General features: G+C 46.2%; 1 protein-coding gene across 1 annotated transcript; it reads right to left on the reverse strand.

The window, feature by feature from the left end:
* Positions 1 to 3,326: 3,326 nt before the first annotated feature.
* NOCT (nocturnin) lies at positions 3,327 to 26,884 on the reverse strand. Its single transcript, XM_079919727.1, has 3 exons — positions 26,182 to 26,884; positions 6,268 to 6,540; positions 3,327 to 5,258 (listed from the first exon to the last, which is right to left on the reverse strand). The coding sequence occupies exons 1-3, from the start codon at positions 26,684 to 26,686 to the stop codon at positions 4,435 to 4,437; spliced, it is 1,602 nt and encodes a 533-aa protein (XP_079775853.1). The 5' UTR covers positions 26,687 to 26,884; the 3' UTR covers positions 3,327 to 4,434.
* Positions 26,885 to 27,432: the final 548 nt, after the last annotated feature.

A 27,432-nucleotide genomic window follows, 5' to 3' on the forward strand; every position in this document is an offset into this window, starting at 1 on the left:
TTGAAATCCTCTCCTGAAATTAAAGAACCGAATCACCAACCCACAGCCTCACAACTTCCTGGAGGAAGAGTTAGGGGGAAAAAATCCTGCCATTCTATCAGCCCCTCACCTATTTGGGGATTAATTTTTTTTTTTAATTCTTATTTATTTATTTTTGGCTGCGTTCAGTCTTTGTTGTTGCGCGCGGGCTTTCTCTAGTCGCGGCGAGCGGGGGCTACTCTTCATTGTGGTGCGCGGGCTTCTCATTGCGGTGGCTTCTCTTGTTGCGGAGCTCGGGCTCTAGGCGTGCGGGCTCAGTAGTTGTGGCTCGCGGGCTCTACAGCACAGGCTCAGTAGTTGCGGCGCATGGGCTTCGTTGCTCCGCCGCATGGGGGATCTTCCTGGACCAGGGATCGAACCCGTGTCACCTGCGTTGGCAGGCGGACTCTTAACCACTGTGCCACCAGGGAAGTCCCTTAATTTTCTATTAACACTACTAGTTCTGCCCTTTAAAATTGAAGGATTATTCCCCTTGGAATGATCTGAAGAGTGGCTTGTTAGGACATCCAGAACAGTGCCCTTCCTTTTCTTGCTCTGAATCTTAAGCACTGTTTACTCAACGACTTACATATATATTATATTACAATTTACAATATCGTTTTACAAACACCTCACAAATCTATGAGGTTGACAGGGCAGGTATGATGCTGTACTCCCTGGATGAGAAAACTGAGGCCCTAGAGATAGAACCACAGTGGTCACAGCTAAGTCTTTTTACTTAACAGCCCATGCCCTTGTACACGATTTGCTTTTGTAAGCCCAGCTCCAGACCGCTGCCATTCCGGTATCCATCCACTCTAGATAAAGGCCTGCCTGTGCCGTAGTTTTCTACCTGTCATTTTAGAAAGTTCATCAGAGCTCCTTATGCAAGCACGTTCATTTTTTTGGATGCCTTTCCTTTTTTAAAATTGAAATCAATTATGATTATGAGCATGTGTTTTTCTCTCTTTATAGAATTTAAATCTTGGAAATCTCTCAAGTCTAAGACACATCGTGTAATCAGAGGCAACATTCCCTTCATTATAAAATTTTGCATGTTTTAAAAGAATGATTCGGGCTTCCCTGGTGGCGCAGTGGTTGAGAGTCCGCCTGCCGATGCAGGGGACACGGGTTCGTGCCCCGGTCCGGGAGGATCCCACATGCCGCGGAGCGGCTGGGCCCGTGAGCCATGGCCGCTGAGCCTGCGCGTCCCGGAGCCTGTGCTCCGCAACGGGAGAGGCCACAACAGTGAGAGGCCCGCGTACCACCACCACCGCAACAACAACAAAAAGAATGATTCAAATACAGAATATTTGCATCAGTTTCCTCCTTTAGTTTGAAACACTACTACAGCTCTTACTGCTTCCTTTAAAAAAAAAGCCACCATCAAACTATGCAAACGGTATCAGATGTTCTAATTTTGGCAGTACTGCTTTACTATTATATCAGAGTAACTGAAATCCGCTCTACAGCCACTATTCAGCCTCTGTATCTTGCTTCTAACTCTATACTGTATGTGTACTATAAAAGTATGACTTATGGGGGCTTCCCTGGTGGCGCAGTGGTTGAGAGTCCGCCTGCCAATGCAGGGGACACGGGTTCGTGCCCTGGTCTGGGAGGATCCCACATGCCACGGAGCAACTAGGCCCGTGTGCCACAACTACTGAGCCTGCGCGACTGGAGCCTGTGCTCCGCAACAAGAGAGGCCGCAACAGTGAGAGGCCCGCGCACCGTGATGAAGAGTGGCCCCCGCTGGCCGCAACTAGAGAAAGCCCTCGCACAGAAACGAAGACCCAACACAGCCAAAAAATAAATATAAATAAATAAGTAAATAAATATTAAAAAAAAAAGTATGACTTATGTGTTTGACCATTTTGCATTCAACAAATCTCTTCCACCCCAAGAATATTACTTTTCTCCCATCTGTACTCACTCAAGGCCAAGGGCACATGGTGGTGGGGAAGGAAGTGAGCCCTTTGGGGTCATGACAGACCTGAGGGTGAATCCTGAGACTTTGGTCAAATTATTTGGACCTTTTAAGCCCCATTTTAAATTAAGAGTAGTTTTAAGATCATATGTAAAGCTCTCAGAACCAAAGATAAGGAACTCAAATGTTATACAGATATACGCCACTATGCTTTACTTAAGTAAATGAGGCGGCCATTCCTACTACCTCGTAGAATGGAGTCTACTGAAATACGGCATGGAGGAAGAAAAACAAAAATCCACTCTCACTCTGTCATCAAGAATCTGCACAATTTCTAAGACTCTAATTACAACCACAATCAAAATATTATGGGATATAAAAGGAAAAGCTGGATCAAAAGGTACATAGGGATGGAGTAAGAGAAACTCAGTAATGGAACATACTTAAAAAAATTTAGAATAGATTTATTATTTACTGTTATGCCTTCAGGTTACCCTGATGGTCCACAAGGCAGAGCTGCCTGCAAAGAAAGACTAGAGGGGAAGTAAAAATAAAATATAAAAGTGCCACCTATCAAGATTTATATACTAAAAACCTGTTTACATAAAATGCTCACGTGATTACATTTTAAATGAAGACAAATACAAACAACAAAAGCACACTGGTAAGTGCTTAGGCCTGCGGCCCCGCTAATACTGAAGGATGACTTGTTGGTATTCCCGAAGCCCTTCTGCTCAGTGGCGTTCCCTCCCACCCCCAGTTCCACCCCCAAACCACAGCCTGCTAGCTTGTATACTGGTGGACAACATTTGAAATTCAAACACTCTTTTGGCTTTCATTCTCATCCAGATTTGCTTATGATATGGGTATTATAATTTCTCTTCAGGTTGGTGTGTTTTGCGGTAGGTAAACAACATTCAATGCCTGCTGTACGGATCAGTATTCTGCTTCTCAACAACATATGAACTAGTCACGCTAAGACCTGAACCAGATGACAGTTGGTACAGATGTCCTTCCCAACTGCCATTCCTTCCAGGTAGTCCCAAGATTTCGTGTATACAATATACTGAAAACCTCACTTGTCTCCGAAGTGGTTCCAATGCAGAAATGTCTGGAGGAACTACTCTGGGGACTCCAACCCTGTCACCGAGCGACACCTCATAAGCATAGCACAGATGCCTTCAACGTGCAGCTACAGATCCACCTGTGTCCAGTTTAAAAATGAAGGTGTGAGTGGAAAGGACGGTGTGGGCACCGCATTAAGAGGATTGAAAGATCCAGTCTGTTCTCAGATTCTCTTTGCATCGAAAAGACAAGATATGAAAACACTGGCTTTAAAAGACCATTTATTTATTGATCTTAAATATTTACAACTCATGGGTTAAAACATCTATCCATTTATTACCAGTGGGCTATTTTTGGGGGATTTTTGTTAGGAAGGGGTTTCACCTGTTATCTTTACCACTTTTATTTCTGAGGGAAGAGAATTCCGGGTTATCTTTCTAACTCTATATTCTGCTTTCTAGTTGTTTTAAACCAGTCACCTGGCTATCTTAGTAAATCTCAACGACAGCCTCATTAACAGGCTAGAAATAGTTTCCCATCTCTGAAAAGAAGGTCCCACTGACTTAGCCACTGCCACATATCAGCTCCTAAACGACCTACCGTGCAAAGCATATTCAATACATATAATGACACTTCTGAGTGACCGCAAATGTACACCGATAGCATTCCGATGGAAAACCAGAAATGGAATTTCTTCAAGAAACATAATAATGGGGGACACGGAGACACAGCAAGGATTTGTGAAGAATGTATCAAGGAGAACTGATATTTCCACTTAAATAGCAAGCAAAAACCCCTCCAGCCTAAACGGTTCCTTTGTACACTACGATTTTATTAGACCCCAAGTAAGAACATCTTTAACGTTTTAAGAAGATTACTATAAATTACTCTATAACTTATGTTTTGCATGGTTTTTAAATGTTCATAATGCTATAATTTATTTACTTAATTTTACACGAAAATATAAAAAAAATAAATATTGCCATGCATGACTTGTTGATATTTTTAAAAAACCACAAATAAATAACTGGAAACGTTGTCTAGAGAAACTGTTCTTGCATACTTGTTAATTACAGGGGACTCGAGCAAGTCTATTTCGATACAGGATCCTGAAACTGAAAGAGCTTCGGAACAAAGCCAAATATAATGCCCTTAAAGGATCAAAATGTAATTAACGCTAAGGGAAAGAAAACAATACAAACCAAACCTGGAGTGCAAACACCTTTTTCGCTGTAGGTTTTAATGGAAAAGGTTTGTGAGCAAATGGGGTTCCTTCCCAAGGGCATGCTGGAGACATGGAAACCGAAGTGAGAGGAACTGGGGGGCCTTCCTCAGTCAACCTCTCATCTCATTTCAGCTTCCCGAAACGTCCCTGGTTAAGACTTGGGATGAAGGAGACACAGACAAGCAGGTATAAAGGTCCATCAACGCTCCTCGTTAAAGCTGAAGTCGCACACTAGGGACAGGTGGTCTGAAGGGTAATTGAAGGACGGCAGGCGGTTGGGTCCAATCTGCTCCTCCGTGAGCAGATCCAGGGCCGACCTCACGCTGAGCGCGTGCTTGGAATACCAGATGTAGTCCAGCGTGTGGCGGCACTCGCCCGAGGTCCGGATCTTCCAGGTCGTGTACGGAGGTTCCGACTGCCCGTCCGCGCTCAGCAGCTTGTAGGCGCTGCTCAGGTTGAGGCTGGAGGAGGCGAAGTGTCTGTAGACCTCCTCTGTCGGCTCTGCGTTGAAGTCCCCGCAAACGATGAGGGGAATCTTGGCTCCCTGGGTGATGCTCTGCAGGTTCTGGAGAAGGTCACAGCCTTGAGCCGATCGAAATCGCTCCCAGCCAGTGCGAGCCTTCAGGTGGGTGACGGCGATGCAGAACTGTCGGCTGGACTCCTTGCACTCTAGGGTCTGGGCAATGGCCACCTGGTTGGTTTTCAACGTCATGGCCGTCAGCCTGATGTTGGCACTGTTGACTAGCTTGAATCGGTTCTGGAGGAAAAACAAGGCACAGCCGTCTGGTCCGTTGTTGTGTTCCACATCCAGACAAGGTGACCAGGGCTTGGGGAAAAACGTGCCCTGATAGCCCAGTCTACTGAGGAGGGGGTGGAAGGTGTCGAAGTAGTGGTCCACCTCTTGGAGGCACAGTATATCGGGCTGGTAGGCTAGGATTTCTTCCAGGATGAGACATTTCCTCTCTTCCCACTTGAGTGCTTCAAGAGGGCACTGTACAAAGTTGTCTTTGCCTTCTCCAAGAGCTGAAAGAAAAAAGCCGGTCAGTGGTCAGCGACTAAGAACCGCTACCAGGTACCTGCGAGTCTCCTCAGGCTTGACGCTACCCAAGACCTTCAGAGCGCTTCCCCTGCTTCAGATGCCCTGGGTGGTTCTTCTCTTACTGCCCCGACCTCTTACCATGCAGATGAAGCAAGCAACTATCCGATCCTTTCGTATTAAAACTATCTCTTGTCACTATGTTCTAGGACATAAGATCTCCTTAAGTTTTAGCTTTAGACAGTGTTCTCTGGCGTCCAAGAGATCTAAACTATGCCAGACAAAGTAAATACATTTAACTCTAGAGAGTGCTTTCAACACTGACTTATAATAAGCCATACTAGGCCTTTATAGACACCACTTAGAATAATGGGCAGCTTTTTCCTACACCTGGAAAAAACAAATGAATCAAAGAGTGGAAAGTCAGGGAGCATGCCCTTCTTTTCCAGAAAAAATGGTGACCCTGGTTTCTTCTTAAAATTTCAACTGCCACGTGATCGGCAATAAGGTTGACTGACACACCTGTTTTTTAACTGAGCGGACGCAGGAAAGGAGTCCTTGCTACCGTACAGAGTAGTATCTTAAAGCACAGAGAACTGAAGCAACATCTCTGGCCTCAAATTATATGAAGAGGCGTCTGGATAAGAAGCTGGCCGCAGGAGTACCCCGACTCAGCGCCACCCCACCACAGCCCCCATTCCCTGCAGAAGGTTCAGGGTCACCCGTTTGGTAGACTCAGTTTCCCCCTTCCAGGTGCTATCTTAGTGCTGTGGACAACTGATGAAAGCTTATGGGCTAACAGGCGACAGGAAGCACGTGCCGCGAAGCAGACACTTCCCCGAGCACGGAAAGTCTGCACACGTGGAGGGGAAGGAGTACGTCTTCAGCTGATGGAGTGGCCAGTGAAAGCCAGACGTCACCCCTTCCTGGCCTCCCCGTGCGGGAGCTCCCCGGGCGGCCCCAGCGCCCCGCCCCTCTCCCTGCGCGCACACGTACCTTGGGCAAGGATGTTCCACTGCATGACCCGGATGGGTGTGTGGCTACTACTGGGGCCATCGGCCCTCAGATCCACGAAACCCCGCTGGAAGCGGGGAGGCCGCGTGTGCAGGACGGCCCTGCACTCCTCAAGGAGCTCTTTAGGGTCAATGGGCTCCAGGTGTTCCGGGTCGGGGGCCACCAGATACGCTGGGTGCTGGGAGGCGGAGCTGCCGTCCAGGGTCTTGGTGAGAGCGCTGTAGAGCCGGCTCGTGCCGCTTCCCATGGGACACGCTGCGGGGAAGGAAAGCACAGTCACTCGCCCGGCTCCTCGCCGGAAGACAAGGCACTGTCCACGGAAGCCGCGGGCTCGCGAGCTCACTTTAGGGCGATGTTGCCACGTTCGCGTTCTACAGGGTGGATTAGAGAGCTTCCGGGTTCTAGCTTTCTCTTAGCGCGGGTACTTGAAATACCGCTGTTGAGATACCTCGATCTTTATGGCTTATTCTAACCTAGGATCTGTCTTTATAATTTACAGACGCAGTCTTATGAAAGCACGGCAAAACAAAATCCATATTCCTTTTTCTGTGCATTTTAAGTGAGAACGTGAAGGCCAGTGTGTACAGAGCCAGGTATCAGAAAGCCCAGTTAATCCTGGAGAACAGGTTCGGTTAGAGCAGGCTGTTGCCCTAGCCATGTCACCTATACAGATGCCTCTGCTGTGGCGAGAAACGGCTGGATTAAGTCCATATCCCACTTCTCGTCCATGTTAACTGTCCACCAGGGATCTGGCTCTCTGTGGGACTCCGGACATCACGGAGCAGTATGGTCTGTCATCTAATATCGACCGCCAGACTTTTAACAAGTCAGAAACGGGGCTGGGAGCACAGGCAGTTGCCCACATTTTCTGGGATCCTGGGAGGAGAAAGGGGGAGGAGCGGTGCGGGAGGCACTGTCAGTGCGCCTCCGAGGCTTCCTACTGTTATGCAACTGGACATGAACTCACTAAGGAGACTAGAGCACAACCTTCAACGAGTCCGCGTGAGGAGAGCTGTGCCCGCGCCTCCCTGGTAAGTAGCCGCCTGCTCCTTTCAAGGTCAGCCGTGTTGCCTCTCATTATAGTGCGCATTAGGGGCACCTTCTACCTGGAACCACCTCCTCGATTCTGTGCGCGGTTCCTGGTATGGAGGAACCTGGATTTCCCTACCCCGTCCAAGTCCTGGCCTCCTCTTGCAGGACACAAAGTTTCCTTCATAAAACGTATTATTTGGCAAGCGGATTGCATCTGAAACTAGCGGTGGATGGAACCTGCTGTAGCAGGTCACAAAAGCAGACTCAAGTGTTCACCACCAAGGGTTAACAAGCATGCAAGCATGCTTTCTACTGTTCCTTTTCATCAACTCAAAAGTAGTTCCCCAGCAAGAAAGCTAGATGGAGGCAAAGAAACACACCAGTTTTCCCAACATACATTTCTGTGCACGTGCGACTGCCAGCAAGCCTGTTCTCACAAACGCACACGCGTGAACACACGCACACACCTGTCCCGAAACTGTTTGATTTCAGTATATTAAATTCCCTTTAATAAATCTGTTTGCCTCTCTGAGTACATGGGTCCAGAGGAGCTTTCTTCTTGGCTGGCGGTACAACTCTGAAAATCTTTCTTCTGTACTTCTGGTTTTTTGGGTTTTTTTTTTTAAGGCAGTAAAAATATTACTCAGCCATGAAAGGATACGAAATTGAGTTATTTGTAGTGAGGTGGATGGACCCAGAGTCTGTCATAGAGAGTGAAGTAAGTCAGAAAGAGAAAAACAAATACCGTATGCTAACACATATATATGGAATCTTAAAAAAAAAAAAGGTTCTGAAGAACCTAGGGGCAGGACAGGAATAAAGATGCAGACGTAGGGAATGGACTTGAGGACACGGGGAAGGGGAAGGGGAAGCTGGGACAAAGTGAGAGAGTAGCATGGACATATATACACTACCAAATGTAAAATAGCTAGCTAGTGGGAAGCAGCCGCATAGCACAGGGAGATCAGCTCGGTGCTTTGTGACCACCTAGAGGGGTGGGATAGGGAGGGAGGGAGGGGATATGGAGATATATGTATATGTATAGCTGATGCACTTTGTTATAAAGCAGAAAATAACACACACACACACACAAATAAATAAATAAACAAATAAATAAAAGGCAGTAAAAAGTCCAACTGGGGGACTTCCCTGGTGGCACAGTGGTTAACAATCCGCCTGCCAATGCAGGGGACATGGGTTCGAGCCCTGGTCTGGGAAGATCCCACATGCTGCGGAGCAACTAAGCCTGTGCACCACAACTACTGAGCCTGAGCTCTAGAGCCCGTGCGCCACAACTGCTGAACCTGTGAGCCACAACTACTGAGCCCGCGTGCTGCAACTACTGAAGCCCACACGCCTAGAGCCCGTGCTCTGCAGCAAGAGAAGCCACCGCAATGAGAAGCCCATGCACCACGATGAAGAGTAGCCCCCGCTCGCTGCAACTAGAGAGAGCCCGCGCGCATCAAGGAAGACCCAACACAGCCAAAAAATAAAATAAATTAAAAAAAAAAAAAAAAGTCCTACTGGTTTCTCAAGTGTGGTTTCCAGATCGGCAGCATCAGCATCACCCTAACGGTCGACCAAACTGTCACAGGGCGTCACAGCAAAGGCACAGGGGCTCCAGTATGTGGCGTTTGTCAGGCTCTAGGCAAAGGACCAGCTTGATGCAGCTCACTTTCAACAGGACTGCTCTACATCCTTTTAATGCCATCATATCCTTGCCAAGCTGAGTTCTGGGGTAGTTGCTGTGATAAAAAGCAAGTACTATGTGAAAAGGCATGTGAAGAAGAGGGTAGCCGTGTCCAACAGGAGTCGAAGGTTTGAGGAGTTACGTGAAGCCAGAAAGACTGTCCCGAGCCACACTTCCTTCTAAAAAACTTAGAAAAACCTTCACGTGAAGTGAATAAGGAACAGGTGGGCGTCTGTTCAGACAATAAACGTGTGCCGGAAACAGACGGCGAGGAAGCCAATCAAAATTATATCCTACTGCAAAATGAGCTAAAAGATAAGACAATGACAGAATAGCCTAAATTAGAAAACTCAGAAGTGAGGCAACACAAGGAATTAGTAACAAAAAACATACCAAAAAGAAATGAGGAGAGAAACCATTTAAGAGGCAGTGGCAAACATTATGCACTAATTTTAAGCGAAGATGCAACATATCAGGAAATGAAACAAATACTAAAAACTAAAAATCGAGAAAACTTTTAGGAGCACAAAGTTCCAATCATGCAGGATGAATTAAGTTCTGGAGGTTTAACGTACAGCATGGTGACTGCAGTTAACAGTAGTGTATTCCATGCTTGAAATCCTCTAAGAGAGGAGATCTAAAGGGATCTCACGTCCCCACTCTCTCAAACACACAGGGTAACTATGTGAGTGACATATGTTAATTAGCTCGACTGAGGTAATTATTTCACAACGTTTACAAATATCAAAATATCGTGTGGTTTACCTTAAATACATACAATTTTTATTTGTTAATTATACCTCAATAAAGTTGGAAAAAAATAAAGTGAATGGTTTAAGAGGAAAAAATTATGAGGTTAAAAAAACATGTATCATGGACACACATACCTGAGAATATCAACCCAGAATGACCAACACCAACTGGGCTGCAAAGAAAAAGAAAAAGAAAAAGAAAAAGAAAAAAGAAAAAGAAAAAGAAAAAGAAAAAGAAAAAGAAAAAGAAAAGATCCCTTGGGCTCTAGGCAAAAGCAGCAAGTAACTTACAAGGACAATTAGAGCATCACCGGACTTCAACTGCAATGTTTTATACCAGAAGAAAATGAAGTTACGTATTTCAAATATACGTCAAACTTTATATAGATGGCTCATCAGTACCCGAGCCAAGGATTTTATATCCAGCAAAACTGGAACACGGATGCCAGGAGCACTTCTTCCAGAAACTACTAGAGTAGGGGACGGCAAACTGCAGCTAGATGTATTTTAGTACAGTCCTCAAGCAAAGAATGGTTTTAAAGAGATGTCACACACACACACACACACACACACACACACACACTATGTGACAGGATTGTTTTTGGCCCTCAAAGCCTAAATGTTTACTATCCTGCCCTCTTCAGAAAGGTCTTTGCCACCCCTGGAACTAGAGAACAAAATTTAGACCAAAATGACCAGAGACACTGATTTAAGAACTGGTGGTACTATATTAAACATATAGCTACTTAGAAAATCAAGTCTAAATGAGGTTAAAAGACAGAGTACAATATACGATGGCTATGTGATCTGATAATGAACCAATGAAGGTTTAGTACACCCCAGAAAAGCATGGGGGTGGGGGGGAGCAGGGACCAGAAAGCAAGCATATTCAGTTAAACATTGTTTAACTGTTTTTAGGGAATTCCCTGGCGGTCCAGTGGTTAGGACTCTGCCCTTCCACTGCAGGGAGCATGGGTTCGATCCCTGGTCAGGGAACTAAAGATTCCCGTAAGCCGTGCACGGTGCGGCAAAACAAAACAAAACAGAAAAACTCCAAAAAACACAACCCACACACAAAACATTGATAATTTGGACTTTATCAAAATAAAAAACTTAAAAAAAATGGTCTTCAGTGATCAAAATTAGTAATGGTAGTATCAGAATTCTTATTCTGAGACTGTTGTGTAGATGTGAGATGAAGCAGATTGGATATTCTAATTTCATCATTCCCTGTTGTCCTGTTTTGGTTTGGTCTTAGAAATGTATTTATAGGCTATTAGCTACAACATTCAAGGAAAACATTCTAGTTAAAGCCGGCTCAATTTGGACCAATAGTGGATTATTAAATCTTGTCATTCACCTTATTTGTGACTTTTGGTGGTTTTCAAAAATTAAATTTACCATCAAAGGACAAAGCTTTGCAGCCAAAAAGAGGAAGGATGTACTGCATCGTGAGTATCAAAGCATCAGTTCCAGTCCCAGCTCCACCACCATTCAGCTGTGCCACTCTCCAGAGCTGCTGACAAGGCTTGTTAAGTGACCATAATTTCTTTAAGATTATTTGGAAAATGCATCTAGGTTAGAACAGGCAGCAATTTCAAAACAGTATTTCTACTAGAGGGCACACACATCTCTATTAAGAAAACTTGCGTATGTTATTCAAAATGACTTTTATTCCCCTAAATTTGAGTCCCCAAATGGACAATTTCTGTTGGGTGTAATAAAAGTACTCTGGAATGCACTAAAGGTTGTCTTTTCAAAAATTTTACTGACATAGACCCTTTGCTCTTGTTTCACGAGATTCCTTTACCCAAGAAAGAGAATCGGGCAACATTTCAACTAAGAGACTGGGCAGAGGGGAATTTCAGGGCATATTTACTATAGTCCTGTCTCTCCTCCTTAGGTCTTACAGGAAACCCTAGGACGGTCCCGTTGATGGACAGATGCAAGCCTGAATACCCTGTTTAATAACGAAGCCAGCCTAGGACATGCCTTCTGATACCAAAGTACCTGGGAAGCTGGTCAACCCATCGGCTTCTCGCATAGAGAGCAAGGCGTCAGGACAGAGACACATGGTCCTGGAAGATGACTCCACCCTCCTCCTAGACAGCCAGGCTCTGTTCCCACTGGGCACTCTGCATTCTGTCCAGCCCTGCAGGTCACTCTCTCGGCCAGTGGGCACTGGCAAAACTAATCTCCACAACCTAACCTAACCCTGCAGTCCTCAGGAACCATCTGTCTGCAGTCTGCTGATTCTACATTCTTATTTCTCTGCTCTCTGAACTTTGGGAAGAACGCTCCATACCTAAAAAACATGAGCTGATCTTTTCTCTCAAGAAGTGTCTGGTTAAAGATTAATATAGAGATAAATTAACAAGAGAAAAAGTGAATGCATACTGTGTGGAATGGGCTGGGGTATAGTAAGGGCTAAACCCATCAGGATGGAGAAGAGTTATCAGAAAAGGACTTCAGAAAAGGACTCAAGGTATTCAGCTCTCCTTCCTGACTCCACCACTTCCTTGGTAGGTGGCCACCATGAGCCCATGCCTCAGACACCACGCTGGTCCACAGGAGATATATCACTGAACAGACTAAAATCTCTCTCCTTATTGGCTACGGGGCTTATTTTGTACGGGGGAGAGACAAACAGGGTGAAAGACATTTTGTCATATGCTGAAAAGTGCTTCGGAGCAAAATAAAAAGGTGAAAGGGGAGACCAGGAATGCTAGGGACTGGAAGTTGCTAATTTATACAGGACGCTCAAGGAAGTCTCACTAAAGGTTACAGGTCTGTCATAAGGAAACCAGTCTTAGAGAAATCCAAGAACATTCTGGGCAGAGGGAATGGTGAATGCAAAAGCCCCGAGGAAGGGGGCTTCCCTGGTGGCGCAGTGGTTGAGAGTCCGCCTGCCGATGCAGGGGACGCGGGTTCGTGCCCTGGTCCGGGAAGATCCCACATGCCGCGGAGCGGCTGGGCCCGTGAGCCATGGCCGCTGAGCCTGCGCGTCCGGAGCCTGTGCTCCACAACGGGAGAGGCCACAGCGGTGAGAGGCCCGCGTACAGCAAAAAAAAAAAAAAAAAAAAAAGTTCCCAAGGCGGCTGGCAGAGCAACCAGAAGGGTGAAGCTGCCAATACAAGTTAGGAAGACAGGGTGGGATCTGCCGTAAGACATGACTAATGCTCAGGAGAGAGGTGCAAACTGGAAATGAACACATGCAAGACGTCGGGCACAGACGAGGACTCAGCTCTGGATCAGACTGGGGAGAGTGTGGTGAAAATCTGCAAAGAAGGCAAAGGCCAGGGGCAGGACAACCGGGAGAGCAAAGTAGAGAAAGTTTCGTCCACGAGGGAGCTGTGTCCTGTGTCAAGGGCTACTGACGGTTCAAGGAAAATGAAGACTGAGCACAGCTCAGATCTGGATTCAGCGACATGGGAAACGTTGGTGAATTTAACGACAGCGATTTTTGATTTTGGGTGGAGGTGTTGGGAGAACAGGACAGAGAATGGAGATGTATTTTGAGAAAATCTTGCCCCCCTCCCCCCAAAAAAGGAGAGAAATGGAATGGTGGCTGGAGATGGCGGCTTGAGAACTTGGGGAAGCTGCTGTATCACGTTTGTTTGCTAACGGGGGTGACACAGCAGAGGGAGAAACCCACGAGGCAGGAGACTTCAGGCATGACGACACGAGGAAGGCGACAAGTCCTCCCCCAGAACGATTATCAACCCGGACGAGAGTGTCAAAACCAGCCTGAATTTCAGTGCTCTGGACGGAGACCAAAGGCATACAACGAACTGAGAAGCTTTTATTCACGAACGCGATTGAACTTCAGTTAAGGACAGTGCTAGCCTGTGCCCGGTCCTGCCGGAGCTGGTGCCACCCCTCCCCCTCAGCTCCATGGAAGTATTCAACCAGGGCGGCAAAGGTACTAAATTAAGTTAAAACCTGCCCCAAAGCAAGGCCCAGGCCCTGATGGCTTCGCTGGTGAGTCTATCAAATATTTAAGTAAGAAGGAGCAAGCCTTCACAAACTCCCACATACTGCTTCCCACGTAGAGCCACTCTGGAAGACAGTTTGGCAGTTTTAAAAATACACGTAGAATTCATGCCCCTAGGTATTTACCTAAGTGAACTTAAGTTCATTCAGGAATAGGTATGCAAGGACTTCCCTGGTGGCACAGTGATTAAGAATCCGCCTGCCAATGCAGGGGACACGGGTTCGAGCCCTGGTCCTTAGCGTGTGGAAGATCCCACATGCTGCGGAGCAACAAAGCCTGTGTGCCACAACTACTGAGCCTGTGCTCTAGAGCCCGCGAGCCACAACTACTGAAGCCCGCGTGCCTAGAGCCCGTGCTCCGCAACAAGGGAAGCCACCGCGATGAGAAGCCCGCGCACTAAAACGAAGAAACGAAGAGTAGCCCCCGCTCGCCAGAACTAGAGAAAAACCCATGTGCAGCTATGAATGCAACCAAAAATAAATTTAAAAAAACAAGAAAAAAGGAATCCCATGGTACTGAGCTGGAGTCAGAGATATCAGCCTGAATTCACGTTTCACTTACTATACATATATAGATGTGTAGATACAGAGATAATTAGCGATGTGGACGGTTGTGTTTTTCCACTTGCTGTCTGCCATGAGCTAATCATTTATTTAATTAATTAAATTAATTAATTAACCATCCCCCTGCTTTTTTCCCACGCTACAAATGTCTACTTTATATCTTTATATGTCCGGGGTTATTCTGAGGATAGAAACATAAATCTAAAACATTTTGCTAAGATATAACATTACTTCTTAAGGAATTTTGTTTGATCTTTTTGTGGGACCCTAGGAGGTCCTGATGCCTTGTCACGCCCCAGCAGATAAGGTACTTCTGTAGCAATGAACGCTTTCAGTTAAAACTGTCATTTTTACATGATGCTACGTAAACATACATAATAAATACACATGAATATTTATATATTTACATGTATAACATCAGCTGTATCTAGCCAATAAGTATAAAAATGGAAACGGACACATTCTACACTCACAACTCAGTGCGCACTCACGGCGCACATGGATATCTAAGAGGAGGTTCACAGAACAGCTTCTTTCTGCATGACATCTGGGCCATTTTCTGGCGCATTCCATTTCTTTTTTAAAAAATGCTGGTCGTGACCCGACTTCGTTTGGTTTCCGACCCACCGATGGGGCGCTGCTCCAGCAGCAGCTGCGGGCATGGTTCATGGGCCACTGGGGATGTCTGAGACTCTTGGAGCCACGCACGGCCAAGGTGTTCATGACGCCGAGCCCCCACGTGCCGTTTTCTCTGTCTTGGTGCTTGTTGTTCTCCGCACAGCCGTGGTGAAACCGCTGTCCTGTCGGCACGTCCCGGCACCCAGCGGCCCCGGGCTCCACTAGTGGCCACGGTACGCATCCCCATCACTCAGGGTTTTGGTTTAAAAGTGCCTGTTTTACTTTAAAATGTCGCTTAGTGAGGCAGTAGTAAGTATCTCTGTGAAATGTGCAGCCTCGATGACGTATCTTTAATAGGTGACAAAATGGAGCGTCCACAGAAACACGCTGCGCGCAAAATACGCTGCCGTAAGGAAAAGCGCTCGGGTGAGCGTCTGAGCTGCAAAATGAACGCGGTCCTGTCTTCATGGAACACCATCTCACCTCGAAGAGCCGACAAACTAGTTCATCACATATGGACACGAGGCAGACACGTACCCACAAAAATGTAAGAAGAAGTCAGCCTGTCACTTGAAGGAAAACAACGGACAGAGTTTTTGCCCACGAGGAAAACTTCTGGAAAACATATCTGCCATCGGGAGCCTGACAAGTCCCCAGTACTTAAAAAAAGTTTCTGACAAGATGGGTGGCAAGAGAAGCTAGTTATTTCTATACTGTGTAACGCTTGGAAGATCTGCATAACCCAGTGAAACAACATTTCCCAAATAACCAATACCAAAAGTTCACTGATATATATGGTATCCGATTCCACGTCACAAATAACCACGTATTAACATAGAGACTACTACAAAAAAAGACTACCCACGATTATCTTATAAGGCTATTAAAATACTTTTTTCCAATTATATCATCTGGAGAGACTCAATTTTCTTCATATATTTTAACCAAACCATATCACAACAGACTGAATGGAGAAGCAGATACGAGAATATGGCTGTCTCCCATTAAGCCAGACTTTAAAGAGATTTCCAAAAAGGTCAGACAATGCCACTCTTTCACTAACTTTCTTTTTGTCTTGGAAAACAGTTAAAAAGTGTTACTTACGTTAACACTGATTTTACTATTAAATGACTTGATAAACATTTAAAAATTCTCGTCTTACTTTCTAACATGATATATAAACATAGGTCATATTAATTATGTTATATATTAACCCACATAGACCAAATTCTGTGGGACCCTCCGTATTTTTTAAGATTGCGAAGGGGTCCAGAAAACAAAAGGTGAGACTGTCTCTTCTAGACCAACCATCACCTGAGTGTAGACATCCCGTTCCAGGGGATACAAGCAAAGCAATCCCCGGGGAGAAAATGAGAACTAAAAAAGGTGAAATGAAATTACAGAAAGTAGACATGTCTGTAATTCACACAGAGCACGTATCTGAATTCTTCTCCAACTGACAGAGCATCCGATCACAAAAGGTGGGAGAGGTCACTGCTGCTAGGCTGTCTCCACGGCACTCCAGAGACTAGTATTATCTCCAAATCACAGACAAGCTTCCCTGACCTCGGTCTTTATATTTCTAAGCTAGATTTTCCATAACTCAAAAATATTCTTCTCATAAAGTCAGGTAACTGAACCCAATCAGAAGGGATCTGGGGAAGACCCAATTCATTTCTTCCCGTCTTCAGTTATTCTTTTCGGCTTTTATTCTAAGAACATACGCGCTTACTCAGTTATTTTTCAAGGCTTTATTTCTTAAAACTTTCTGGCAACACAGAGACATCAATTCAAAGGAAGTGCTAGGGAATTAATAACTCAAAGTGGACACCAAGGAGACTTCACATGCTATTTGTGTACTTATAACACCGTCGTAGCAAGGCTCAGAGCCACCCAGGAACTGCTAGGTGGGAAGGCAAGTTATCTAAATTTGAGAACAAAGGAACGCTGCAGAGCGCGCGACACCCTCTGCCCCTCCCCCACCCGGAGGATGACGCCCCTGACGGCTAATGACTGCTGGAAGCTTACTACGCACCACTCGCAAATTAAGTAATTCTCACTACATTCCTAGGCGGTAGCCACTCTGATTATGCCCCTTTTACGAGGAGGGATAACTTAGTAACAATTCTCTCACCTGTTTTAAAAAAAGTCATTTTTTCTTTTAGAGTATCGACCATTTAAAAAATCTTTTCACACATAAATACAAGTCCAATTCCAAAATTGCTTGCCTTTCTGCTGAAGTTTTATACCTTAATAGGGGTTGCCATTCAGGGCTTTAAAACGATTGTCACAGGTTCAGAACAGCAACACGGAAAGCCACTTTCCTGAGGCAAGGCAGCACAAACAATTCATCCAGGTGGTTGCTGAGATACTGGAAGGCATGAAATCTCGACAAAACCTCTACTGAACTTTTATTTGGCACTCATACTAGCTTCTGGGTCGAATTTTACATGTGTTTGGAGTGTTATTTATTTGACCCCAGATTATATTTGGTTTTTGCCCCAAATTCATTTTTTTCCAGCCACTTTACTCGAGAAAGTTATCAGCCATCACTTCAATGTAATGCACATGATGTAATTTATACAGGCAAAAGGCAGGTGATAACAGCTTTATCTCTCATGCCTCTATTTCTCATTTAGCTGCACCACTCCCATCTCTTGCCGTTTCCCAATCCTATAAGCATATTTCCGTATACACCGAGAACGGGATGCCTGCATTCCGTGATGATAGGATGGCGATGAACAAATACGTCGCTATTTCACTTTATAGGAATAACTCTTCTTACCTTTGTAACAGCCTTTAAAGGTCTGCCAGAGAATTCACATTATTTAGGTTCCAGAAATACAGCAGTGGTATGTAAACTGCCCCCATTTTGTCATCCCTTTATTTTCCTAATAAAGCAAAAGTGGGCTAACTATAAAATACAGAATACATTTACTCTTTAAGCTACTGATTACTAAAGCAACAGGCAGACCACCATATAAGTTCCTAAGAGTGCCAGCCATCAGAGGCAAACGATCAGGGGTTTCATGAAAACACCTTCAATCAATAACTAAAAGGCTGGATGAGAACCCAAACAGCTGAGACCTAAACTGACTGGGCTGACCACCTCAAGCAGTCCTAACAGCACTCAGAAATCTCGGCAGAAAGACCTCTCTCCACGTAACATTTCTCTACTTACCCAGCAACTGCTTCTTCTAGAGTCTGCCCAAACCATTCAGTCTGTTAATAATTTCTCACAACAGCCTGAGCTCAGTCTCCTGAAACGATAGCTTGGCAAAAATACTGGTTAAAAAGCAAAAACGGAAGGAAGGCCAGGATTCTCTGGGTCCAACGCCTGAGAAGCTGCTGGAGCTGACCAGCCTTGGGCCCGCGGAAACCTCCAAGCGTCAAGTACCCAGAAGTGTAAAGCACAGACGTCACGGGAAGGCATCACTGAACAGCGAGCCTGTGCTGCCACCTACTGGCCGCGTGCTGAACCACCTCGGGAAGCTTAGACGGGCTAACTCAGCCGCTAGCTTTCACTGGGCTCCTTAGAGCAGCTTCCTGAACACACGCGGCCACCTTCAAGACAGTCACAAGATAACCATCGACCTAAAGCAGCCTGGGTGTTGGATATGTGGTATAGCTCGTATTTACTGAAGAAGTCAAAGATTCACAGCCCCCCACCTCACAGCTTCATGGAGCGAGCCCCAGTGGCTCCTTCTTCTCTTACTTAAATGACCCTTAACATTTGAACTACAATGCCTGTCCTTCACTCATTCCTCCTCATAGGAGGAATAGGGACTACATCTGCCTTGATTACCACTTCCCCTGGTACCCGGTTCCCGGCCTAGCGCTTTAAGAACGTTGATAAAAGAAAGGATGGCAAGTGGCAGCAAAGTGTTCATTAAGGACCCCTGTCAAACACGGGCAGAAGAACCGCCTTACGTTGGTAGAGCACCTTACGGTGCACTAGGCACTTTTACTTGCTGAGACACCTGTTACCCTCTCAAGAACCCCTTGGCTATTTTATAGATGAGGCTCAGAAGTGACTTGTCCAGAGCCACTATTAAATGTACTCTGTATTTTTGGAATTTTGTGAGACTGTAGTCAGGGCCCTCTCTTTGTGTTTCTGTACCCGTATCAGCCAGAACACCGAAACTCAAAACAGTGCAACACGTCCCCGGCAGGTCCGCCTGGTAAATGCACACGACCACCTTCAAGTTCTGTGACTTGTAGTACGTTACACTCCCTGGGTCCCAGAGACCGGATTCTAAGCATGGGAAAGCCTTACGGCGAAAGCTTTCACTTTTCTCAGTGAGGCAAGATGGTCTTAAGCACACGGACTCGGGTTAGGCTGCCTCGTTTCAAATCCCGGTTCCTCCTTTACGAATCAGATCCTGACCAAGGTATTTACCTCTGTGGCTCACTTTCTTCACTGAGTTACTGGCCGCTGAACTGAACTAGCTACACCCAGCACATTCGAAATGGGAGCTAAATGTTAGCTATTTTGTTACTGTTAGTGGAGTGCACTTTCTGGGTTTAAAGAGAAGCCGCTTTTAACATGTGAGAGCCCAGCATGCGCCATGCTCCTTGCATGTATTTTCATTACTCTTTCCAACAATCCAGCAAAGTAGGTATTGTGTTTGCCCACTTTTATAAACACGGCGACGGAGGTGAGGCGATTACCTGGTTTTCTCAGGATTGCACAACCGGCAAAGGGTCAGGCCCTGGTGGAAGGCTGCCTGCACCCTGGACCGCTGCTCGGCAGCATCCCTGATAGCGCTGGTCCAGAGTCAGGACGGTGCGCCCGGGGTCACGAGGTCGAATTCCACCTCCTCTGCGAGAACGTCATGAGGACGTCACCGCTGTCACGGTGCGCACGCTGGCACAGCACAAAGTGTACAAAGCGGAGTAATGACCCGCACGGCGTGGCTAGAGATATCGAGTGAAGGTCACGGCTCTCAACCTAGCGTGTCTAAAAATACAAGATCCTAGACACAGCGTGACAATCCCAACGACCTCTGCTGGGCAGCAGTCACAGACAGGAACGCCCACGTGTCTTCCAGACAAGGCTAAGCTGTACCTTCAGTCACGCCCGATTCATCTAGAAAATACGGCTAAGGGAAAGAGAAACCCCTCCACGATGAACGCTGAGGTTAACCTGTTAAAACTGGTGCTCATATTGTTAGCGGCCTGGCCAAGCACTTCCACAAGCCCGGCTTTTCTAGCAGAATGCTCTGAAGGGAAACTGAAAAGGCAGAAATGAAAAGAATCTGGTGGGACAGCAGCTCTCCACTAAGACATCAGGTCTGTGTTACTACCTGATGCCCATCACTGACGTTCCCGGGATACTCGAGAAGTGGGCCAGGTTTACAGCTACGAATGGAAACATGGAGTATGGAGCCAAGAGGACTATTCTGCTGGTATTTTTCCCTCTAGATCAGAGGTCCACACACCACAGCCCGTGAGCCACATCTGGCCGGTGCCCTGTATTTGTGCTACCTGTGATCTTCGACATTTTTAAATGGTTGAAAAAAAAACCTAATAATATTTCATGATGTGAAAATCCTATGAAATTCACACTTCAATGTCCATAAATAAGGTTTATGTGTTGTCGGTGGCGGCTTCCACACTACAGCAGCAGAGATGAACAGTTGTAACGGATATCTGGTCTATAAATCCTAAAATACACATAGCTACATATATTTACAACTACACAGGACACAATGTAAGACGAGGCTTCTGTGAGAAGAAGGAGTGGAGAACTAGAAAATGCCCAGAAATTGTAAACGACTGCAAAATAGACACGTTCAGAAAAATCTCATAAAATAGAGATAAAGGACTTGAAAAACTGAGAGGAGCCACAGAGGGTGGGGATCCGTATGGACAACAATCTGTCCATTGTTGAACCATTGTTGAACTTTTCAATAACATGATACAGTGATGAATATGATAAAATAACCCAAGAAATAACAGAAAATCTTCCTGTGCTAAAGCATGGGATGGCCTTAGACTGAATGGGCTCACCTGACCTGAGACATTTATCCTGACAGAACTTTTGAACACCAAGGACAAGCAAGCCTAAACTTCTGGAGATAACCAGTACTGACAAAGACATTTAAGCTCTGAGGGAAAATATTTTTATTAATGGGCATGTGTTACTTGTGTAATTTAAAATATTATTTTAAAAAACTATCATGATGAAAAGCTGCTCAACATGACTAATTATTAGAGAAATGCAAATCAAAACTACAAGGAGGTATCACCTCACACCAGTCAGAATGGCCATCATCAAAAAAATCTACAAACAATAAATGCTGGAGAGGGTGTGGAGAAAAGGGAGCCCTCTTGCACTGTTGGTGGGAATGCAAATTGATACAGCCACTATGGAGAACAGTATGGAAGTTCCTTAAAAAACTAAAAATAGAGCTACCATATGAGCCAGCAATCCCACTACTGGGCATATACCCGGAGAAAACCATAATTCAAAACGACACATGCACCCCAATGTTCATTGCTGTGCTATTTACAATAGCCAGGTCATGGAAGCAACCTAAATGCCTATAGACAGACAAATGGATAAAGAAGATGTGGTACATATATACAATGGAACATTACTCAGCCATAAAAATAAATGAAATTGGGTCATTTGTAGAGACGTGGATGGATCCAGAGACTGTCATACAGAGTGAAGTAAGTCAGAAAGAGAAAAACAAATACCGTATATTAACGCATATATGTGGAACCGAGAAAAATGGTACAGGTGAACCGGTTTGCAGGGCAGAAATAGAGACACAGATGTAGAGCACAAACATATGGACACCAAGGGGGAAAGTGGCGGGGTGGTGCTGGTGGTGGTGGGATGAACTGGGAGATTGGGATTGACATGTATACACTAACATGTATAACCAAGAAGAACCTGCTGTATAAAAAAACAAAATTCAAAAAAGAAAAAAACGATCATGAAAATTTTCCAAATAAAATTCAGCATGAACCACCTAAGAGAGAAATGCACATCAACCTTGAATTGCTAAGTATTCATCAAGTGTGAGAACCATTCATGTGGTTATCAAGGTCCTACGAATCCCCATTAGAGGGACTCCTAACAATAAACATATATGCTGAGTCTCCCTCCTCCTTCCAAGAACCTGAATATACCCGCCTCACCTCTTTTAGCAAACATCCCATCACAGGAACCTACAGAGTATATAGTTATCCACCTACCTACTCTATAAATCGTACACTCCCGTTACAATGTCAGTGTCAAGTTCTGTCTCACTGAACTTTCACAAAGACACCAGTTCTTTCCTTTCCTTGAAGCTCGCTTTTGCTCAGGTAAACATTCTTGCTCAGGCGTCTCCTGAATTGTCTTAGGCCCCAAGCTCACAACTCTTAACACTCGTCCAGAATTCTCTCCGGGTTTCCCAAACTTTCCAGGAGGAACAAGTACCTCTAGGAGTGGAGCTTATAAAAGACTCCCTAGGCTTTCCAGAGAATCACCTGGGGCATTTGTTAAACACAACACAGCCAGGATTCTCAGGAAAAACTGATTCAAGTAGACAGGTGAAAGGCCCAGATGATTCTCAAGTACCCCTTTTCCCAGGGTGTTCATCGCTGTTCCCATACCTGCCACCTTCTTCCGGCACATGGTCTTCTCTCACCCTCCTTTCTTGCATTCAAAGCAAAGTTTTTATCCAACAAATCTAGCCACACTCACGTCTTTCTTCTCAATCTCTGCTGCAATTAGTCATGAGAAGCAATAAAATATTTGGCCTTTTAAGTGTACTATGTTCAGTAATACTTGCGGATCAACTGATACCAATTTACCTTATTAATTTTTTTCCCCTAGGTAAAGTCCAGCAGGCGAAGTTAAATGATTTGCAAATGTTCACACAAGTGTGTTGAATGTGAGCCTGGAGCCACGGTTACTAATTCAAAAGCCCCCAATAACTCACTGTATTTAAGCTCTTACCATTAAATGCTACAGGAAAACAATACCTTGGTCCTCCTACAAAGAAAGCAATTTATTTTTGTAGAAGCTTGATAATTACAAGCTTTTGCATTTCTTCTCTCTCATAAGCAGCTTACTCACACCGTTAAGGGACATACTAAATAAAGCCGCCTCCTCCAATGAGCCGGTATTTGCTTTTAAAATTGTACCAAGAAAAAAAGCAACATGTTCCAGTGATGGAGAACAGTAATTCAGCCAACTCTTCATTAGCTGAGGAGGAAGGCATTTATAAACCCACAGATGACACCGGACCAGTACAGTCATCCAACACAGTAACTGTGGCAACTGGTGCTTCTTTATGGAGCTGCTGTCCTTCCATGAGAAAAGGTAGCAAAACACTGCTAGGTCCCCCTTTCAATTCTAATAACCCAGCATTTGATGACTGCAAAGAGGCTGTACTCATCTTTCCAGTGACCTCTGATTGCCAAGGGGCGTTAAGTTAGGAAGGAACCGATTATCAAATGGGGTCAAGCGTGGGGCTTTACTACCCATTCCCCGCCGCAAAAACGTGCTGAAGGGAAGAGTAGCTTCAGTTCCCTGAAGGTTTCTCTAGCCAAATGTCTAAACCTTGGGGCCTGTAAGAATAATCTGGTTATTACTGTTGCTATTTTGTTAAGTAATGTGGAATCTGGGGTCCACCGGTAACAATTCTGTTTAGTAAGTCTACAGTAGGATCTATGAATCTGCATTTATTTAAAAAGCACCTAATGCTGGTTCCGAGGCTCTTTGGGAAACATTTTGCAAGGTATCTCTTCTCTCACCCTGACACATCCATGCCTCATGCCTTCCACTTTGCTCCTGGCTTTTCCCAACCAAAGTGTTCTAATCTCTTTCCATCCTAAACTGCACTTCAAGGCCCAGCTCAAATGCCAACCACGTTCTGAAGCCGAAAAAGATCACCACTGCTAAAAGAGACTTTGCACTCTCTGGCATCCTTGTGCCATTTGCAAACCTTTAATTGTAACAGACTAAGAATAAAAGGTGTTTGATTTCATTAAACAGTCACGTCTTTGTGCAAAACTCACCTCTCTTACTGGGCACACTAAACTCCTTAGAGGCTGGCTAAGTCTCACGTTCTTTTACCTCCTATAATAAAGCATCTACAGAGTGAGACAGACTGTAAGTTTTTGAATGAATGAGTGATCAAGCGATGAGCTGATGAATGCATTCATGAGTGTCTTCCAACAAGCAGCTGAAGCGAAAACTGCGCAGAAGCCGGAAAATTGCCTAGATCTTGTAGTAGTAACTGTCTATAATAGTTTACAATAGTGTAACTACCATAAAATCTTTCAATTTCCTTCTAAAACTTCAGGGGACTTCCAGAAAGTTCATTAAACATCTTTCTGGGTCCAAAGCCTAAGATTTCAAATGTTCTGGCCTCTCTTCCTCAGCCAACAGCACAGCTCTCTGTATGTGTGTTACGCAAGCTATCTGTACTCCCAAGATGAGCCTACTGACTAACTGCCCCGAGGGGCCTGGAGGAAACTTAAGGTGAAAGGTTAAGATAGGAGAGACGGCTAGGAAGACCCCAATTGGTTTTCTTTCACCCCTTCTCCTACCTCAAACCTAACAATGTTCCTCTTGAAAACTTCCAGCAAGAAAAACCACTGACCTTCCCTGGTGGAGCAGTGGTTAAGCATCCACCTGCCAATGCAGGGGACACGGGTTCGAGCCCTGGTCCGGGAAGATCCCACATGCTGCAGAGCAACTAAGCCCGTGCGCCACAACTACTGAGCCCACGTGCCACAACTACTGAAGCCCACGCGCTAGAGCCCACCGCAATGAGAAGCCCGCGCACCGCAACGAAGACCCAACGCAGCCAAAAATAAATAAACAAATTTATTTATTTAAAAAATACTTTATAAAAAAACACTATCAGATATTAGGTGGTAACCATTCTAACAGTTATTTCATTGTGCCAAACTCCTATAGAACTGGAAAGATCTCGGTGACTGCCAAATTCACCCTTTTTAAGAACACTGAAGAATTTAGAGTCTCCGGTAACCACTTTAACATCCTAAATTTATTTTACTTTATTTTATTTATTCATTTATTTTTGGCCGCACCGCAGGGTATGTGGGATCTTAGTTCCCCCGCCAGGGATCGAACCTGCGTCCCCTGCGGTGGAAGCGCCGAGTCTTAAACCACTTGACCGCCAGGTAAGTCCCTAGTCACATTTTGGGTGATCACTTTAAGTAAAGAAAGCCACACTGAACATATTCTTTTTACTGCTCAATCTGTCCTTAAGTAAATCCCAAACTTGGGAATTCCCTGGCGGTCCAGTGGTTAGGGCTCAGGGTTTTTACTGCCCTGGCCCTGGGTTCAATCCCTGGTCTGGGAATCCCGCAAGCCACGAAGCGGGGCCAAAAAAACCCCCCAAAAAAACCCCCAAACCGTTAATCCAGACCTTTGGAGCAAAATGTAGTTATTTACAATCTAAGATGCTCATACGTCTTAAACAGCAATAAACTTGAGCACAACCAAAATACACTTTTTTAGTGTGGTAAGATTGCCAGTTTTAAAGAGAAGCTTTATTCCTCATTTTGAAAAGTATGACTACTTTGTATGTAGATTGTAGCCGCGGTAATGGGTGCTCAGGCGAAACCTCTGTGGCCAAAAAGGGGAAATCCAGGGCACGTGACGTATAAAATTGGCTCTTGGCCAAGACGGCATCACCTTTGCAAGATCTTAAGCCAGGTATACAGGACGCAGAATGACGCAAATATTAAGACGGGAAGGCTCCCGAAAGATTTCAAATGTATGTCCAAAGAGTCAGTGCGTGTTATAACACTGTTCACATGACATTTTTCAAAATTCAGAAACCTAAAAGACATGTAGGTCACGTGATCAGATAAGTGTAACTTTAGATTTTTTGTTTGTTTGCATAAAATGTTCCATCATTAGTGCGATTAGAAACAAAACACAAATAATCTGCGGCCTCAGAAGGGGAAAACTTACAGGTCAAGAGCGAGAAATACAAAAACCACGGCATCGAACGGTAAGGATCAAACTAGAAGCTCCCGCGGGGTTCCGGTTCTTACCGGACGCGGTGCAAGCCCCAGGCAAGGGAAGGCGAGGGCAGAGCCGCAAAGCGGAGCGGAGACAGCAGCTCAGGGAGAGGGGAGCCCGCTTCCCGGTCCGACCCCACCGCCCGGCGGCCCCCGGCTTCCCATTCATTCCGCGCCGTCTCCAGGTGGCGGCCGCGCGTTGGCCGCCGCCGCGTTCTCCGCCCGGAACCGCCGCGCACTCACCTGTTCGGGAGCAAGCCCTCGCGACACTGCGGGCCGCCGAGGCCACCGCCAGGAGCCGGGGGGAAGCGAGGCGGGGGGCGGCGGCGGGCGCCGGCGAGCGGCGGCGCGGCGGCGGGCCGGGCGGGCGGCGCAGGCCGGGCGCGTCCCTCTGCAGCAGGGCGGAGCAGAGCCGCCGCGGGCTCTGATACATGCCGGGCGCCGCCGCCGCCGCTGCCGCCGCCGCGGCCCCTCGCGCGCCCGACCCACCCGCGGGCCTCGCCGACGCGGGCGAGCCGAGCAGACTCTCGGGGGCGTCCGAGGGGAGGCTCCCGGGCTCCTTCTCTTCCCGCCGCGGCCCGGGGGAAGGTGCTGGGCAGGCGAGCCCGGGACTGAGTGGCTGGTGCTGCGGCTGCTGCGACGCGAAGGCGCTGGCTGCAGCCAGCCGGCGAGAGCTGGGGGGTAACCGGCGAGCGCAGAGCGCTGACAAAGCGGGCGCTACCAAGCGCGACAGGGAGGGGGGATCCATAGGATCGGAGCCAGGCGCAACCAGGTAGCGACTCCTCGAACCGGAGTGATACTGATTTGGGAGGAAGCGGATCTTAAGCTATTTATAGGGTGGGGGCTATGGGAGGTCCAAAGTAACAAGGATCCCTTGAGGCGGTTTTAAAGGAATGAGCCTCCCCTTCCGCTGGCTGCAGTGGAAACGCCCACAGGCTGGGAGACCCAAGACTGCTCCAGGGCTGTGGCCCTGGAGACACGTGGGTGTCCGAGTGGAAGACAGCATCCGTGTGTGCGTGTGAGTGGACGTGTGAATCCGGCAAAGGGTGTCCGCCCCCGACGCCGTCGGCGGGACGTGTTGCGTTAAACGAAATTAAGCGCGATAAAGCCCCCACTGTGTGCGATGGCGATGCTGAGGAAGACGACGTCCCTTTCCTCAAGAATGTTATCCTCAGGCAAAGGGGGCCGAAGGTGGCAAGAGAAATCAGACCTAAAGCTTTACAAGGTAGATTAAGTTCAGTGCCACAAGTTTTCGCAAGTTTGGCGATAGAGGTCATAACAGGCCTGCGGTTTCTAGAAGGTTTATTAGAAGACTTGGCATTTGTGCTGAGCAAAGACTTGGAGGTCTCTGTTTTACACTTGTAGAATTTGGAGCAGGGGGAGAGTGATGGTGATTTACACATGAAAAAGGGGAATAAAGAAAGCCCTGGGTGTATTTATAAGAACAACTCTTAGTTATGTAGGGTGGAAGCTAAGGAGTAAGAAGACAGATGC

The sequence above is a fragment of the Stenella coeruleoalba genome (genome assembly GCF_951394435.1).
Source record: "Stenella coeruleoalba genome assembly, chromosome: 4".
Classification (NCBI taxonomy): Eukaryota; Metazoa; Chordata; class Mammalia; order Artiodactyla; family Delphinidae; genus Stenella; species Stenella coeruleoalba.